The 19,590-nt window shown below is 42.0% G+C and overlaps 1 protein-coding gene across 1 annotated transcript in view; it reads right to left on the reverse strand.

Annotated features, from left to right (window-relative positions):
- The window catches only part of itfg1 (integrin alpha FG-GAP repeat containing 1), a 198,586-nt gene that overhangs the window by 6,334 nt on the left and 172,662 nt on the right, over positions 1-19,590 (reverse strand). The window contains exons 15-16 of the mRNA XM_030077151.1: positions 7,895-8,019; positions 909-991 (exon numbers count right to left, since the gene is read on the reverse strand). Coding sequence (XP_029933011.1) covers positions 909-991; positions 7,895-8,019 — 208 coding nt within the window. The remainder of the gene's footprint in view (positions 1-908; positions 992-7,894; positions 8,020-19,590) is intronic.

The raw sequence follows: 19,590 nt of genomic DNA on the forward strand, positions 1-19,590 counted from the left end.
AGCTTGATGATCATGCATTGTGAGGTTATCTGGTTTGCTGTGAAGGTTTTATAAATCCAAAACTTGTGGAATTTTCTCTTCCCATGAAATGAAAACCATCAAAACTGGAGCTGAGAGTTTTTCCATCCGAAAGCAAAGGAAATATACCATGAGCCTTTGTTTATGCCAGTGAAACTCCGATAATGTCATCTACAAAAGGTCTGAGGCTTATTTAGATAAATAAAATGTGGACGTGTGCACATGTCAGTGCTCTCTGCTCTTTGTATTTATTAAAAACAAAATCCCACTTCTCGTACACAGACAACATGCCATTTTTTCACTCGTTTCCCCCCGTTTTTTTGGCCAACGGGTAAACAGGATGGTTGATGAACATGTGTTTGCAGAGCGAGATCAGGATGTCTAAATAAAAAGTAAATTTATATTTGTCTTTTGAAGCTCAAAACTGTTTTTAAAAATTTTCTTTTTGTTTGTTTTAATATATATTCAGTTTATGGTGTGTATGTTTGTGCTGGAACCCTAGTAGTCTGTAAGTGTGTTTATATGAGAGTTATGTTGCTATATGAAGGAGTGTGATTGTGTGTCTGTGTGTGTGTGTGTGTGCGTGTGTGTGTGTGTGTGTGTGTGTGTGTGACAGCCATCTGGCATTCCTCCTGGGCTTTGAGCTACATGTGAACTACAGCATGGTAACATGAGAACACATGCTGCTAGGTAAGAGAGAGGGAGTGAGTGTGTGTGTGCGTGTGTGTGCGTGTGTGTGTGTGTGTGTGTGTGTCTGGGTGATGATAAATGTTTAAGTCTTTGCTTGCATCCTCACATCTGGGTGGTGTTCTAATTATTTCTTTGTGTGAAACTACATACAGACGAGTGTGTGTGTGTGTGTGTGTGTGTGTGTATGTGTGTGTGCAGACCTGCGGGGCTCGTTGTGTGGGTAGGGGATGACGATGAGTTGAGAGTTGGGAATAATGGCTGTCCACTCCTGCTTCCTTATGTCCTGCAGATAAAGAGAGCGAGCAAGAGAGAGAGAGAGAGAGAGAGAGAGAGAGAGAGAGAGAGAGAGAGAGAGAGAGAGAGAGAGAGAGAGAGTATGAGACTTTATGCTGTGACCTCTTGTCATGTTACACAGATACACATCAGGCCGTGACATCTGAGGACAATCTGGCTCCTCTGCTGTGCTCAAGAGAGAGATAAAAAGGCCAAGGTGTGAAACACTGAGAAGCTTCTGATTTCCCTCGTGTTCACTCTTTAAAAGCTCTTCAGTATGAAACCAGCGCCGACCTCATTTGTCTTTGCTCTCCCTCCTGCATGTCATCTTCTGTTACTTCAGCCCAGTCACTTGGTATTTCGTGCAATTGTCACAAAATTTAATCTACAGATTTGTGCCCCTGGATATTCATTCATTCATTCATTCATCTTCTAAACCGCTTATCCTCACTAGGGTCGCGGGAGGGGGGGGGGGTGCTGGAGCCTATCCCAGCGCTCATAGGGCGAAGGCAAGGAAACACCCTGGACAGGTCGCCAGTCCATCGCAGGGGCCCCTGGATATAAAGTGTCCATTTTTTGTGACAGCCAGGAAGAATTTCAAAGTAATGTACATCCATTGGAAGTATGATTTGGGCCTGTGCCACGTAGTATAAAGAGTGAGAAAAGTCTAAGTTAGGAGGAAGGCAGGGCAGCAGATCGATCAATCATCACGACTGCCCAGCAGGAGATCAGGGTTTGATTCTCAAGTCTGTTGTTTGTTTGCCATTACATTGCATAGAGTTAAAGTTTTGTAACGTTAACCATTACTTTTTTCTAACCTTAACCAAGTAGTTTTGTTTGCTAAAGCTACTGCAATTTATTGTTACTGACTGCCAGTTAAGGAAAAATTGTGTTTATGACACGAATTAAAGTCGTGTGCATATGCATGAAAATTTTTGTTCAAGGACATGAATTAAGTTCATATCCATTGCGTGTAAAAATTGGAGAATTTGTGTCCAGGGACACAAAACTGCAGATTAAATTCGGTGACTATTGCACAAATTGCTGTGAGACAGAGTTGGTTATTTGGGAAACAGGGTTGCTGTTGCTGTTGTTGCTGTTGGGGGTGTTGCTATTGTTGGTTTTGGTGCAGTTGGCAACGTTGCTGTTGTTGGTTAATTAATTATTTGAAATCAGGTTGGAGGATGCCCAGTCACACACACAGGAACAGGACTGAGGCAGAACATCTGTGAGAAATGAACACACATGACTGGGGAATTCATACATGTGGGAACACATCATGGAAACCACACACAAACACACAAGCACATGCTCACATACAAGACACACACAAACACACACACATTCACAACGTGTGCTGCAACCTCTGGGGCAGAAAAATTAGGTCTGGTGGTTTGCCTGAGCTTATAGTGGAGAGGCTATTTAAAACCTTGCATTTAAGACACAGACAACCTGCTACTTCAAAAAAATTGCTCTGGTTGTGGAGAGAAGCACAGCCTTCTTACCGTGTCTATTTGTGCACATGTGATCATGCACTTGTGTGTGTGTGTGTGTATAAGTGAGCGGGTCACCATGTCAACCCCTGTCTATAAAAACCATGAATTGCTTTCTGGTGTATGATAGTCTGGCTCATCAGCAGCACAGTAGCCTCACAGGAGAAAATTGGACCTTCTGCTCTGTCTTGACAATCATATAACAGTAAATGCAGCACAAACCTTCAGGCGACAGTTTTTTTTTTTTTTTTTTTTTTTTTAACCTTATAAAACCTTTACAGCTGAGAATATGCACACTGTTTGGTGTCATTTCAATTGGTGCTTAAACAACTACCTGATTAATTGATTACAAAGCCTAAAATCAATTTATTAAAATATCAATGATCAATTGATTGTTTTTTTTTTTTTTTTTTTCAAGTAAAAATTCCAAACAATTGCTGATTCCAGCTTAAGATCACTAAGATGGTATGACTGTCTTACCTTTCAGTGTTTGCATGATGATAAAATGAATTCTCTGGATGAAAGATTTGTGTCATAATGGAATTACACTCACAAATTTGCACACTTTAGTGCTTTCAGTATGTCATATTTTCAATAAATATTCAAAGTTTGAGCGATTGCTGTAAGTGCAACTATTGGAAGACTGGTCTCACATTACAGTACAAATTGTTTTGGACTGTGCTTGGCTACTGTGAAAAGCATGAAAGTTTTGCAAATTCAAAATCTGGCAGTTTTTGTAACAAGAACAAAAGGCACAAAGACAGAAACCCACACAGAAAACTTACATAAACAACACACTGCCTAGCCTCTGGGCCTGAAAGCCTAATACCATCACTTCATCACAAAAGGACTCCTGGGAAGTGCAGGGCATTACAGATTACAGTAGATGACACATAATGGCCGCTGCTGATGATCTAAGTTTGTAATCAGGCTCACACGGCTTGATGAAGGCCAAAATGGCAGAAATGCTGCAGCGGCTGTTTTGATTTAACTAACTTGACTTAAATTCCCTGTATTTTGATACAAGACTCTTAACATAGCCTTTTCTCATCCTCCCTAGACAGAAGTAGGGGTGCGCACAGGTAGTCCAATACACAGTTAGACACACCACTATTCAAACAACAAAATTAGTGTTTGTAGTCTCTATTGCATTGCATCACAGTACAATAAGGAGAAAAAATGCTGTGATTCAGTGTTGGCGTGAGAAAATAAAATCTGACCACATTCTAACAAGGCAAACTTTCGTAAAGCTCCCATATTATCAAAATGTATTTAGTTTGTGTTTTTTTTTTTTAACTCACCCATTGCAAGATACATCCTCCCAGTTGAACAAGACAGTTTCTATGTCAAAATCAGATAAATAATAGTCGTTTAGCTAAATTTTGCATAACCCCGCCCACGAACCAGTCGCGTCTTCCCAAAATCTGTTCCCAGGTCACCCTGTGGGTTGAACTGTACTTAGCCCATCCAGTTTGTCATTCATGTATTAAACTGGTGTGCCACAGTTCAGTTTTTACTGCCACAGTTTCATGTTGCTGAGAAAAAAAATATATTGTCCTTATTATTATCATTATAGCAGTCTTTGTTGTCTTACTGCAGTTCCGCTTGTATGTGCCAGGCTTCCCCCTGCTTCCCCCTGCTGCTACAAACACACACAAACACACACACACACACACAAACACACAAACACACACACACACACACACACACACAGCTAAGTAGACACTTATTACTTGAGATATTTAAAACTACCCAACATTTGCCTTATTCACGTCACTGCCATGTTGGGTTACTTGACGTCATGAGGGTGATTAGATATGGAAGTGCCAGAGCCTCCAATGTTACAACTCCGCTATAAAAATACTATTTCAAGAGTAGGATTAATCACAGTCACAGCTGGAATTCATCTCAGTAGGTACAAGAAAATGCTTCCCATGGCGAAGTTATGTCGTCTTACCGTTGTTTCATTGCTTTAGAATGAATAGCTAGAGCAGCCATTCGCCTCCATTCATTTTATAGCATAAAAGCCATGAAGGTTAAACCCATTTTAAGTCCCTTTAATAAGGATTTTGAAATAGTGACACCACAATTTGAGATCTTGATGCTATTTAATACTACTCGTGAACTAGTAATTATATGGTGGAATATTTAACAGTGGAGTCTATGGCACTTCTGTGTCTATTCCCCCTCATGACATGAGTTAACCAAACATGGTGACAAAGTGAATAAGGTGAATTCAGATAGAGTTAAAATGGATGCAGGACCATTGCCACAAGAAGGCAATCAGTTTCCACTTGACACAGAGCTGCTGCTGTTATGATGTGTGAGGACTATTTATACATATGCTCCAACCATATGAGTATCAAAATATCAAAATAAGTCAATGTGTTTCTCTACACAGAAGTCCCTTGATTTCTGGAAAAGCCCATCATTAGAATCACTATGGTACAGTGGCTTTGTCTTCCACGTGTTTCTGTGTGTATCCTTCCAGCTTAAGTCTGACTTGAAGGCCACTGCTCAGGCATTTCAGGATGTGCTCAAGCTTATGAGGGGTTAAGAGGTCACCAATATGAGCGAGAAGGCCAACCTATCTTAGATGTAAAAGCTGCAGTCACACTCCAAGGTATGACAACTAATATTTCCAGTTCTGCATTTGGCAGAATCTGGAAGCTGTGCTGCTCGTTAATTGCTGCTCCATTCTCTGTCAATCGAGAGGAACCACATCTTGCAGCTATTTTGAATAAGCGTGGAGCGGCGGCATTGCTTTTTACATAACGAGCACACACACTCTTGCCTCCAGCCAGTGTCGCTTAGCTCTTGGAAAGCGCTGCCGTCGATGCGGCAACTGGCGGGGGAGACGAGCTGGAGACGAGTCAGCCTCCACTGCTGCTGCCTGCCTGCAAGCAGATCCGATCTGGCTGTTTGGAAGAGAAAAGTGCTCCCAAGTCTTCAGAGAGAAAGAGAGACGCTCTGGTTCAAAGCCAGGGAAACTGGCACACTATGAGAGAGCGAGAGATAGAGAGATGGAGGGAGAAAGAGGGAAAGGGAGAGTGACAAGTAGGGGACTGATTAGTGAAGTAAACCACTTTGAGCAGCAAAGGGAATCCCCTGGGTGGAAGATAAGTGAACAGGAGAGAGACATAGAAAAAAAGAGGGGGGGTAAGGGGGCTGTAAAAGAGAGGAAGGATTGGACAGAAGAGGGAAAATATCCAGTAGATTTTGCAAAAACTGTGAAAGAGCAAGCAGAAACTCTCAATGTGCACGAGAAAACTGTAAAGGGCACAATGGGAGAGACAGAGATAGTGAGAGAGACGAATAAATGGAGAGGACAAAACAAAACAAAACAAAACAAAACAAAAAAAGATGGATCCTCAGAGGATCTAAGAGAAAGACAAACATACACACTGAGCAGGGCTGAGTGAAAGTCAGGATTTGGTCTGAACCCTCTTCTCCCTGAGCTGCAGTCAGGAGACTCTTCTCCTCATTACAGGTAGGTTTGATGGAGTCACTCCACTCCCTGGTCCCTCTGGGCCAAAAAAAGCTACTCGGCATAATGGGCCGCATCGTTAGGCATTCATTAACTCACTTTGTAAAGAGAACTGGCGAGGAGGAGGGGGAAAAAATCACATTTCTTTGCATAAGAAAAGGAGTGTGCGGAGGGGGACAACAAAGCAGCTTGTTTGAGATGACTGTTCTTAGTGCGCTACGGCTTTCGAGTCACGGACCGACCCATCTGCAATTCTAATCAGCTTTTTGACGAAGACCTTGGCTCCACGTGGGATAAAAAAAAAGACCCTGCTGTGCCTAATATTCAGTGTGACAAGCACAATGTGAAAGAAGGAAAGAGAGATGGAGATGGAGCTACACAGGGAACTGAGAAGAGCTGATGTTTGAGATAGGGTAGTGCGTGAGGAATAGATTAAAACCTCAAAACTGATCAATTATTCACTATATTATTGTAACATTGGCTTCTAATCTGACAGGAAGGACAACAAGGAACACACATGCTGCATCTAGAGGTTCATCATACGTTTTCTGCTCTCAGGGCTGTCAAACACAGATGTCTTTGAAGCTCAAAGTGCAGAGGAGGTGTTGATATTTCCACGCATCTGAGGACATGTTGAGCTAGCTGCACCTTGATCAACCCCTGAGGACTACCGTCTTCCCATATATTCTCAGGGTGGAGGGGCTTCTCCACCACAAAGCAGCTTGCCGTGCAAAACTTCCAACCCCCCTGCCACTCTGTTCCCTACCTTCAATCAACGGGGCGGGCCAGGAAGGAAGGTCTTCAAATGATCCGTCTCCTCCTCCAACCTCATCATGCTATCTAATTCCCCCCATCCAGATTTGTCTTCTTCCCCATAGCGTCATGCAACTTTGTCTCCTAAAAACGACATTCCCCTACAACTAAACTGCATTTTTAATTATGTTTAGGGGATGGGTATTTTATCGCAGATTACGTTTCTGATGTATCACACATCTTGTCATAATGAACATATCTTGCATATCATGTTAGCAGCATTTTAGCTAGTTTTGACACCACTGTCACTGCGTTGGACTTTAACTCACCTGGGTGAAATTCATTTGTTTGTCCCATCTGCCACCCCGCCTATGCGAACATCATTTTTAGGAGACAGGGCTGCTTGATGCTGTGGTTGTCACCTGGCCAAGTCAGCCAGCCAGTGAGTGGTGACACATCACACTTCTTGCAAATGAATTTTTGCGTGAAATTTGGACACATCACAAAAAGTGAAAAGCCTAGCATATCTGTTTGCGTCTGCTTTTGCATCAGAGAGAATAGAGAGACTTTGTCCTGGACTCAGAACTACATCAGGAAACACATCTACTTGAGAAATGGAAAAAGCCCTTAAAGAATTTATTAGTTTTGGGCAAGTTGTTTTTCTTTTGTCAGCTGATGTTTCATGCTGTCTGAAGATGAAAAGAAATCCACTTGGTGATACTCCAGTGCACTGACCATGATAGGAGTCTTATACATGAAAGTGATAGAGGGTTTGACATTTATGGAGGTCTTGGTGGATGGATATTTTACAGACAAGATTTCAGTGGTTTCCAGAACTGCTTTTGAACTGTTTTGCAATGAGACCGAACCACTTGTCAGGTGGGTGCTCAAAAAATGAGGAGATTTTGCTGTTTTCATTCGGCTTATTACAATTTGATACATCAGAATTTGCACGAAAAACTTGGAGGGAAATCCTGCTTATGAATCTTCACACCTTACCTGTGAATTCTCACATCCCCCAATGTTTCTCAGAAATAAATACTCATCATTGACACTCATACTCATTGGGACAGCACAATTTGTATCTGTGTGGTGATGCTAAAATATCAGCAGAGATTTGGGCAGCTGACTCCCATTGGTCCACCCCTCAACCAAACAAACCCTACTGATTTTTCCTCACCGTGTCTCCAGGTAGCCGTGGGATGCCGACATACAGGTGATCCAGGAAATTGGCACTGCGTCCGAGGCCGAGCACTGTGTAGGGCAGCTGCAGGGCAAAGTGGGCTGACTGGCTCAACTGACCAGCTGCAGACAGGAAGGGAGAGAAAGGAAAGACAAGACGATTTTAACCTTAGGCTTGTGAAAGCAGGGTTCCTGCAGTAATTTCTGCATGCCTGGACGTATCTACATCTGATAAGTAAATACACATATATATGGACAGATAGATAGATAGATATCATAATTGTTTTCTCAGCACGTGTCTGTATCCGGGTAAGAAATAAACTTTGTCTCAAAGGGCATTTTTCTTTCCTAAAGTCTAATTAGTAGGGCATTTTTGTCTTTTTCATGGGTAGTTTTACTGAATTATGAAACCCACATTTGTACGGCATATGGGCACATAAGCACTCAATTTGTATCTTTAGGATTTGCTTTGTTTGCAATGATAATATAACCTCGCAGACATTTTACCCTTTGCCCTCACTAGTTTATTTCCCAGCCTCTATTTCTGAGTTTTTGGTCTCTACAAGTGAACAGTGGAGAAGGGACTATGGATCAGTCTCTGTCTGTCAGCCTCTGTTGCCTGTTGTGGATGAAACATGATGGCTTTTGACACTGGGTTCCAGCATTTGCATGAATATAAACATGACTGGCTCACCACAGTGCAACGAACAGGCCAAAAAGTTCACAAGCAGCAATGTGTCAGACACTGCACATCACACACAAAATGAATTAATGAATGAATACTTAAATAAATGAAAAATTACAACCACATACACACATCATTGTCACTCATTTTCATTTGACATGTTGGTTGTTGTTAAGTTGAACTTGTTTATTTCTTGTTGATGCAGAGGTCCATGTCTGCATTTTCTTCTACTACTGCTGGTTGTGTTATGCCACCTTTTCCACTGCTGCAAGCAGTGTATGTTTTTTTCTGATGAAAAAATTCTCAGTTTTTTCACTCCCAAGAAACACTGGAAAGACTCACCCATTCATAAACTCCCACAAGTCCCCTGCAGTGGCCCACAGGGAAAGCAGTCGCATTCTTGCATGAATATTTAACCACTCAACGAATAAAATGAGAACAGGGTGAAATGCTAAAAAAATGCAGACCTAATAATTGGGGGCATTTTTTTGCCCTCTCATTTTAGCTTCATCCGTATTTTATGAATTTTCAAGGGCATTTTGCCTCAAGCCCTGTTAATTTGTGACTCTGGTTTAAATACTGAGATGCTTCTGCCTGCATGTATGGACCAATTAATGTCACTACAAGAACATTTTTTTTGCACATTCTGTATTTTTTCAGTCTCTTATACTTCTGCAAGCTTTCATAATTCTTCACTGTTTTTCATAACATACATATTCTTTACAGTGTGTCTGGTTGCTCTAACCTCCCTGCGGACATCCACACTTTTTCGCACATCTTCATTCATGCATTTCTCCTTACTATGTCTAACTGCTGGAATTGCTGACAGCGAAAGTTTACGTAACCTCCATTCACTCTATTCTCTTATTTTCTTTGATGTTATGATTACTACTTGCTGGTGCGGAGGCCTAGTTTCCCCACAGGGATCATTAAAGTTTAATCTAATCTAGTCTAAAGAAAGCTGGTAGGAATAGATACATGTGCAGTTTATCTGGAGGCTGGCATTGTAAACATTTACGGAGGGAAAAGTTTACGGTCGTGTTGCTGCACCTGTCCTCTGTGATCAAGGAATTGAAACTTAATGTATGATGGCACTGAGTGTTAAGTCTCTCTGGATAAGACCATGAGCTAACTGACTAAAATGTAAATGAAATTTAATGACAGGGAGGAAGGAAGAGAGAGAGAGACAGAGACAGAGTGGCTACAGAGAGAGAGACCTTGTTTACCAGCATCATAAAACATACAAATCAGAGCAGGACACCTGAAGCCAGAGCAACATCTCCCCTGTCTTTTTATCACCCCTTCCCCTCCTCCTCCCTCTCTCACTGCGTACTCCCTATCTCATCTGACCCTTGGCCTCTTGTTCCTCCCTCTCTCTCCTCCTGGCTCCCTGACTCTCCCCTGATACATCACTCCAGTTCGGCTTCATTCGTTTTCCTCCCCCTCCTCCTCCTCGTCCTCCTCCTCTCTTCGCTCTCCCCTCCAGCTGCTACATCTCGACCACACCACCCAACTCTGCCAAGTGCAGCCGACATAAATCAACCTCTACGTGGTAAACAAAGAGAAAGAGAGAGAGGGAGAGAGAGAGAGAGAAAGACAGAGAGAGAGAGGGGGAAATGGAGGAAGAAATGGTGAGGGGTGGGGGGTGGGGTGGGGTGGAGGAAGAAATGGTGGGAGAGAGAGAGAGAGAGAGAGAGGGGGGGGGCCTGAGGGCAGCCAGTGATCAGAATTAATGTGGATGGACTGCGTATTGCCGGCCAAGAGGAACACAACAGATTTGCTCCTCTCTTCCTTAAATCTACGCCTAAGTTCAGCTCAGTTCAAATCACTTCAAATCAGATTTGCCCTGTTCATTTTTGGCCAGTCTGGCTAAACCCGGGTTAGTTCAATTCATTTCAGCTCATTTCAGCTCAACAGCAGGCTTCTTGTCTATATTTTCTTGTGGGATCCATAACGTTGCCATGTTGCTCTGTGTGCGTGGGGGTAAAGCTGGGGAAACACCACACAACTGTTAAAGTCGTGACAGGTTATGAAAAGGCTGGGCATGTTTCACTGACTGACTGATTTGTGAAGATTTTTTTTATGATGACTGAAAAAACTGAAACTATATTTCCACTAGACGTATTCACTTTTCGTCCGTTTCTGTTGTCCACTGCACTGCAGATAGCTCCCTTCTCTGTTCACCATTTTTTCTTCTCTCTTTGATGCTTTTCCCCCTCCCTCTAAATTTTAATTGACTATTGAAGGAATATGTTCACATTTGTGCTGTTGGGGACTCTACATGGCTCAATTGTGTACAAATTTCACTCGTAAAAGTCAAACATGTTGAGCTCGGACTCGCATGAAAATAGATGTGAAGGGAGGAGATCTCCTACAGTTTTCCATTTTCTATGCTAACCATCCTGCAGATCTGCAGCAGGGCAAAACTTAATTTATTTTTTATTTTAAAGATTTTTTTTGGCATTTCTACTTTCTTTGATAGTGATGGTAGAGATAGACAGGAAGGGCAGAGGAAAGAGAGAAGATGACATGCAGCAAAGGGCTCAGGCCAGATTCAAACCCAGGCTGCTACAGTGAAGACATGTGGTATGTGCACTACCAGGCAAACCAGGTGGGCGCCCCACACAAGAAATTTTTGATAAACAATAATTAGCAATGTGGATAAGCTGACCAAGAAAGAAGAGGCAAATAACTTAGTAACAGCTGCAAAACATTGCATCCCTTTAGTGTAACACAGTCTTTAAAATCAGGAAAAGACTACACTTGGCCTATCACAACAGTAAAATCTGACAATATGCATTATCGGTTGTTATGGTTCAGGAGGTAGAGCAGTCGTCTAGTAATTGGAGGGTTCGGGTTTGATCCATGGCTTCTCTAGACCAGTGTTTCCCAACCTTTTTTGTCTTGTGTACCCCCTGAGCCTTTTAGTCAGACCACGAGTACCCCCTCACTCATACGTGGCTTTGCCATTAAGTGCTGAGCCCTCAGCATGTTCTCAGGTTTTAAATAAGCATGTTCATAGGTTTTAAATAATGCTATTAAAAGCAATAATCCTAATTTCTTTACTCACTGTTCTATTTCCACTACAGTCCATCAAAGTAGCTTTACAAGAACTAGAAACTCAAAATAAGCTCTAAAACTACAGGAAATACCTTGAATAATCCAACTACATCAAACTATTCTTCAAAAAAATGTATTGTAGTGTCAACAAAAAACAAAGCAAGATATGGCATCAAATAGTGACATACAGTATATGTTTGAGCTGTACACTGTCCCTTTTAGATCAAATAAGAAAATGAAATGAAACGATGCCACAAAATAATGCAGTTTAAAATGCAAAAAGTAGATATCTATCTAGAGACAAACTCAAAATATCAGTAAAATATGAACTATTTCTGACATTAATATTCTGACAGACTTTTTGAAAGAATAAAAAGCTCAGTATTTGCTCCTCCTGTGGTCTGTCCTCTCTCTCCCTCACTGTCCTGCACTCGCTTCAGCCTGGAAACAATCATTAGCTATGAGCTTAAACAGTGAGCTGAAAGAGGAAGGTTTTGGACCAAGCAGGGAAAATATCGCATTTCATATTACAACCTTGTGCTTGGTGAACAAGTGGTGTGATAAATGACTCACTGGCTTTCACTGACGGACTGACTGAAAGTTACCGAGCTGCCGCTCTGCCAGCAGCAGGATGCGGACCAAACCACTTTGAGGCATGGGGGGAGGTCATAACATTTAAACACTTAAAAAAACACTATTTTACATTTATAATTAGCACCGCTTGCATTGCACTTTCATTGAATATTACTATATTATTCAAAATTTATGGATGGAGGGGTCTTGTCCCCCCCGACACCCCCGGGATTTCCGCCAATGTTTTCACGTACCCCCTGCAATGTGCTCGCGTACCCCTAGAGGTACGCGTACCCCCGGTTGGGAAACACTGCTCTAGACAAGCGCAGATTTTCATCATTATCATTAATATTATTGCATTTATTTAAAACCTTGGAAAACACATTGAGGGAGAACCCTCATTTTCAATGGTGCTGAGGTTCATACAGTAAATGTAGACACAACTAAAATCAAATAGCAATAAGAGAAGAACACATGGCTATATCAACTAAAACAAAGCAAAATTAACCATGATAAAAAATTAAAGTATATAAATTAACAGTGAGACAAATAAATAAATAAATAAAGCAATAAGAATAAGAAAAAATAAAAATAAAAGCAATGACTGTTACTTAACAAATACGACTAGCAATTAAACCTTGGAAATGTCTCATCGGCATCAGTGAGGTCTGCCTCAAGTTTTGCTGAAGAATATTCCAAGTATGTGGGGTACAGTGAAAAAACAGCAACATGGCTGGTCTGTACATTTCGGTATTGATTTAAGTTGTTATGTCTCAACAGCTCTCCACATAGCACGCATTAGTATCAGAATGGTCCATAGCCTCTGAAATGGTGTAGTGCAGTTTAATGCTGTGGAAGCTGTAATGTACATGTAATAACTCACTCTGCCTTAAGCCGCACATTGACTCTAACTACTCTTTCCTCAGGGAAGCTTTTTATCTTTCTTACTCTGTTTTTTTTTTTTTTTTTTTGGCCATCTGCACAGAACTGGCTTCTGCTGTTGGGAAGCGACAGCATAATTGCCTTAATTGCAATTGAGAAGTATTGGCAGTTTCCAGGAAAAGCTGGATGCAACTTGGTGGACATTGGCTATTTCAGGGAACGGCAAAACCCAGTATCTGGAGTCATTACAGACAAAGCCTGGCCTACACTGAGAATCTGACATTTACCATTGGGTGAGTGAGTGTGTGTGTGTGTGTGTGTGTGTGTGTGTGTGTGTGTGTGTGTGTAGGGGTGCATTGTGCCACATTGAAATGCAGTAGGAAGTGGAAATCTGTCTTTTGAGTTACCATGAATGGCGTTTGATGGGTAACTTTTCATATTAAATATGGAGGCAATTAGGTTTTTACACAAAGAACACACTGAGTGACACACACACACACACACACACACACTACTCGCCAAGGTCAAACCCCATCAGTTCAGTGTTGCAGACTAAGTTAAAGGATTATGAGAATGACTGCTATCAGTGACCCTGGACCTCCAAACCTTGATGACCTTCTGTGTTTTGTGTGTGTTTCCATTTTGATGCCATGTGAAGAAAGAGAACTGCACTGTGCATCATCCTGCATGTGCACACGCACGCACGCACGCACTGTGATAATGTTACTGGAGTTGATGACAACTTGTTACGTTCCTGTAAGTGCAATCTTCCCATCAAGAGTAATATATTAATATAATCCATCAACCCAAAACATCAAAATTCAGGCCAAAATATGTTTTTAAACGTACCCAACTTGTAAAATTGTAAAAGACTTTTTTAAGCTTGTTTGTTCAGATCCAAATGGTCTATAATATTGTAATTCTTGAGTTAGATGCTGTACAACCAGCCTGACAGAATAATGGTTTTCACTGACAATCACAGAATCATTGCATAACTACAAAATAAAAGCACACAGAGTGATGCATAGATTAAAGAAAACCCTTTTAGAAGCCTTGGAGAGCAGAAATCTTTTGTGGGGTCCCACTGAAACATGCATCACCTCCCAAATTAATTTATTGAACACTGTTTGCATTCAAGCATGCGGATATAAAACCACAAATACAAAGATGCCAGAATGGAGGCGGAAAACACACTGTATGATGTGTAACATAGCAGTTTACTAACAACAGGCACCAAACTTAAATATGCATCAAGCACTTTTGACACAAGCTTTATCAAATGTAAATTTAACCTTTTAAACCTTCTAGCTGAAAACCACCACCAGATTTAACAGCGAAGCAATGCAAACCAAGGGTAACCATGAGGTGATGATGCCTGGAAAAAGACTCGGAGAGAATAAAAAAAGTGTTGCACACACAAAAATGGAAAACGTGGGCGACACTTTTCCCTTTTTCCAACATAACCACCATCAACCAGTGGCCTGCACTGACCTACGCAGCTGCTTCATATAGGAGGTGCAGCCATGCAGCCCACAGATACCCATTAACCCTCCTGCTGAGCCATTTCACTGGAAAAATCTCCACCATAACCTCATTTAGTCTCCTGGTCAGTGTTAAAATTTCTTTTTTTCTTAAAACAAGTGAAGAAGTCTCTTGGATGAATGAGATTATCTCACTTGTCTCCAATGAAGTTTCCCTTGTTTCAAGATTTTGTCTGGGAAAAATGTCTAAATGTATAGAAACATGACAGAACAAAGCAGAATCAGGAAAATGACACTTGATTCAAGAAATTGTGTAAACACACTGATTAGCAGTGGAAATAAATGGGATCACCTCATCCAACAGGCAGATGTCTAGACTTGTCTTAAGACAATTAAGCTCTGAATACTCAATATTAGATGAAACAACCTAAACCCTCAACCCATTTTTTCATGAACAGCTACAAAGTGGCGTCAGTGAGGAATCTCTTATTGTTTTTCTGGCTATTTGAAGTTGTAAAACAGCAGTGAAAGGCTAGAGGGAGAGACGGGACATCCTACTGAAGGAAGTTCACCAAGCTTTGAGGCGGAGCAAACCGTAAAAATTCACTGGTAGGGGTGGGAATCACCAGTGATGATTCGATTTGATCGTAATTCAGTTATTAATAGCCACATATATATTGTTGGCTTGATCAGTCTGGAGTAGAGCTGCATGATTCTTGCTAAAATGTAAATCATGATTTTTCTCTCAAGGAATTAAGATCACGATTCTCTCGGACGATTCTTACTTTTCCAACAAAAATATTTAATGCGGTCTTAGATGGTCAAGTAAAAAAATGTGCCTGAGATACATGCTGTCTAGACCTGGCGGCCTTTAAACAGACGACATAACACATCAAAGTGCTTGACTTAGGGCCAATCCCATTTCTTATTTTCACCCCTACCCCTACCCCTACCCCTACCCCTCTTTTTCGAGTGCCCCTTGCCCCTTGCAACAAAGTTACAAGGGGTAGGGGTTGAAATACTCCCCTATGAAATGGGACAACCCTTCATCCCCGGAAACGCCATCAGTAGTCATCAGTGACGTTGTAAACAGACGCGACGTTTTTTTTGCCGGTAAATCTCAATCTCAAAATGATGTCTTCAGCTGTGGTAATCTCTCTTGCGTGGGCTATTTGCATCTTTTGGCGGTTGTCAATAGCGAATCGGAAGAATGTAAGGAGATGTCTCCGCTGCGCGTCGTGCCGCCGATAAGAACGCCCCTCAGCCGTTGTAAAATCACTGTAACCCGCGTAGGCGGTGGGCCGACAGGAGTTTTCGTGTTATCCAAATGATCCCCATCGCGGGAGGACCCACGTAACGGCTTCTCGGGGCTTATTGTTTAATTTGACGCCTGGGAGCGCCGGTCAATCAGCTTGAGGTATGAATGATAGACCGTAAACAAGTTTTGTTGTAGTTAGCCCAACGTTAGCCACACAACATGCTAGCCAGCTGGTGTAGTGGTGTAATGTCAAACAAACAATCGCTGACTTTATTGATTTTTGTGTTAATTGTGTGAGAAGTGTGGGAGATTTCTCGTAGCACTCGCTTTGGAGTGTGCCTCTGAAAAAACTTCGTTTGGAGGGCGATATAGCCCAAGCACTCCACCCTCCCCCTCCGCCTCAACAAGAATTGGGACATCCCTACCCCTATGCGTGAACGCGCAAAATGGAGGGGTAGGGGCAAGTGGTAGGGTTAAGGGGTGAATTGGGATTGGCCCTTAAACATGTAACAAAAAAATACCTGAAGTCTGTTTTCCTCTCTTATTTTAAAATACTTAATCATACAGTGCAAATGGCGATGCTGTGTAACATTTCTGTTTTGAGATTTGTGTGGTCTGGTAGCCAGGATTTTGTGACAAGGTTTGTTTGTCCTTCAGTCGTGACTCATATTAGATTTTATGATGATGCTTGAGGTGGTTATAGAGATTTGTAGTGTCATCTTGCTGTGCTGTGACGATGTCAAAGCGTTGCCTGCAATTTTTTTCTCTTTGTAAATCATTGTTTTTTCTTCCGCTTTCTTTTGCGAAAACTTTCAGGCTCCGACTCTTCTGAGCAGGCTGTTTCTGACTGCCTCCTTCCGGTTTGTTCTACACATGCTGTGTTTGGTTGCTATAGTAACGGGGACCGACAGTGGCGTGCTGGGAGCGCGGGAGAGAGATGAGAGAACATTGCTTGAGTTCTATGCGTTAATGTTGAATAGCGTCTTTTGCTTTACATTGTCTGTGTGACTGATATAGCAACTGGGATTGTGCCGAAGCAAAGAAGTCAACTTGTGAACGTAGCATGATGTGAATGCATAGGGGAACAGGAGTAAGTGAACTGTCGTCATTAGAAATGAGATCCCATGTATGAATCAAGATTGTGATTTTTTTTTTTTTTGACGATTAATCATGCAGCCCTCAAGTTGCACCACCACAGCTGCTAAAACCCTCACATTCTCACATTTTACTGAACAAACATACAGATATGAGGTAACTTCAGTGATTTTAGGAGGCTTGACTTGCCAGCTGAACGCTCTGCAGATCTTTTGAGCAGATTAGTCTGTAAATGGTATATATTAAACCGATTTTACTCCGGAGCTCCTACAGGAAAGCCTATACTGTCAACAACGCTGCAGGGCCTATGTCTTTTGAGTTATTTTCTTCACCCGTTCAGAAATGTCTATCAGTTCTCCAACTGCACTCTGATGACACTGCGATGCACTGTGGCCTCGTGGCAGAGCTGCCTGTAGCACATTTATCTGGGAGAAAACTGAAACCATAGCATGACTGAAAAAAATCATATATTGATTTTTGGAATGTGTGAAATGATTCAAATCGCAGGAGATGAGAATCACAACTCTTATGTGAACTGCTTTTTCCCTCACACCCCTGGTGGTCAGCGTTTCACACTTTGCTCATGTCAGACTGAAGATTTGGAACAGGGCTTATGAGTGGATGGCACCTTTAAGCTAGACTACTGATGTCTTTGACAGGCTGCTGTCTGCAGTCAGGAGGCCACTCAGCAGGGTAGAGAGGATCTGAGTGTGTGTGTGTGTGTCTGTGTGTGTGTGTATCTGATAAAGGATCAAGCAGGGTTACGTTGCAGGCAGCAAGCCTGGCTTAGAATCTTCTGAGTGCACGCGTGTATGTGGCATGGTTGTGTGTGTGTGTGTGTGTGTGTGTGTGTCTGTGAGTGTGTTCATTCTGGCCCAGGAAGGAGGCCATGGCTGGAGCTTTGCCATTTCACAACACGGGAAAGCTGGCAGGAATATTATGCAGAGCAGGATGTCAGTGTGTGTGTGTGTGTGTGTGTGTGTGTGTGTATGTGTCAGTGTGTGTGTGTTAGAATGTAAGTTTGTGTGTCCTATCTCCATATAGCAGAGCCAGTGGATGCTTTGGCAGAGAGTCTCACCCTGCACACATGACTGACAGGGTCCAATCCATCTCTTAGAAGACAAAGTGGATTCAACACTGCGCAAGCAGACGGACATGGTGTGTATATGTGTGCGCACATGTGTGTGTGTGTGACCCTAACTTTGTGAAAATGAGAACAAGAGCACACAGTTCCTCACACACAAGCATACACACGACATGCATCACATGCACTGAGTCAGCGCTCTGCTCACTAATCTGGTCAGGAACATGAATACGGGGCACACACGCACACGCGCACACGCGCACACACACACACACACACACACACGCACACACACACACACACACACACACACACACACACACACACACACACACACACACGCGCACACGCACACACACACTGCCTTGTAGTCAGAGAGACAGTGAAGAAAGTGAAGTCTGTTCTGCAAAGATCCCAGAGCCTTCTGTTAATTCACTGAGCCTGACAGGCGGAGTGGATGGAGGCTGGAGTCTTTCTCTGTTGGTGTCATCAGGATAAATTTAAAGAAATGGTAAGCCCACTTAAAATGGAGATTTTATTACTTAGTGTTATTATTGAGGACTATCTTCATCATTTTACAAGATTTGAGAATTCCTCTTTTTTTTTTTTTTTTTTTTTAACAGTAATCCATTCCAGCAGGGTTGGGTGGGCATTCTCCCAGAGTAATGTTATTGTCATGACCCTGGTTAGACCAACCAACTCTAATGAAAACATCTCGCTTGTTCACAGTATCTTGTCTACAGTGTAGAGCTCAGTTGCTGAAAACGTATATTTTGGAGGTTTGTAGTCACAGAGCTGAAGTGAGGAAGTCCTTGATTGATGTCATCGCTCACTAAAGCTCCATATTTAAATAGAAACATTTCTACTCCTCACCCGTTCTTGTCTAATTCTTGCTGTGCTGTGCCAACAAGCTAAAAGTTACTGCTGCAACCGTTTGTCGAAGCTAGCACCAGATAGCAGGTGAAGAGTCAATCAAATGGGAGTAGGAGGAATAAAAAATGAGGACATGTTCTGATTGGATTACCAGTCTCACGTGTGAAAATAACTTTTTAATCCTTCTGCAACAAAATTGCTTGTTGGAATAGGGAGAAAACAACTGATAGACTTCTCTCTGCATGATGATTTAAATACTAATTGATGCCAATAAATGATATTTCAGTGAAAAACTGCCCATTTTAGTGTTACATCCCTTTAAGACTATTTACCTTTACCTCCAGCTGTGCTGGAGGTAAAGGTAAAAATGAAAGCCAGTGCAGACCTATCAGAGTATTTAAGAGCATGTATAACTGGGCTTATTCCTCATCAGATACACAGACATTTCTAAGAGTTCTAAAAGACTTTGTAACTGTCTCCAGAACCTTTAAAGGCCTTGAATCGAAATAAAATACAAACTTGATTGATCCCCACCAGGGAAACTGACATGTTACAGCACTTCATAAGAAGTAGAGGAAAATAGAGGAAAAGACTGAGTGAGTTATAAATGATAAAATAATGATATGAGATGATTTAGTTAAAGATATTGTGAGACTGTCTTCAGGACCTGTAGACACCATCAATAGTTTTTCTAGTTCAGGCT

This window comes from Myripristis murdjan, chromosome 3, assembly GCF_902150065.1.
Source record: "Myripristis murdjan chromosome 3, fMyrMur1.1, whole genome shotgun sequence".
NCBI classification, from domain to species: Eukaryota; Metazoa; Chordata; class Actinopteri; order Holocentriformes; family Holocentridae; genus Myripristis; species Myripristis murdjan.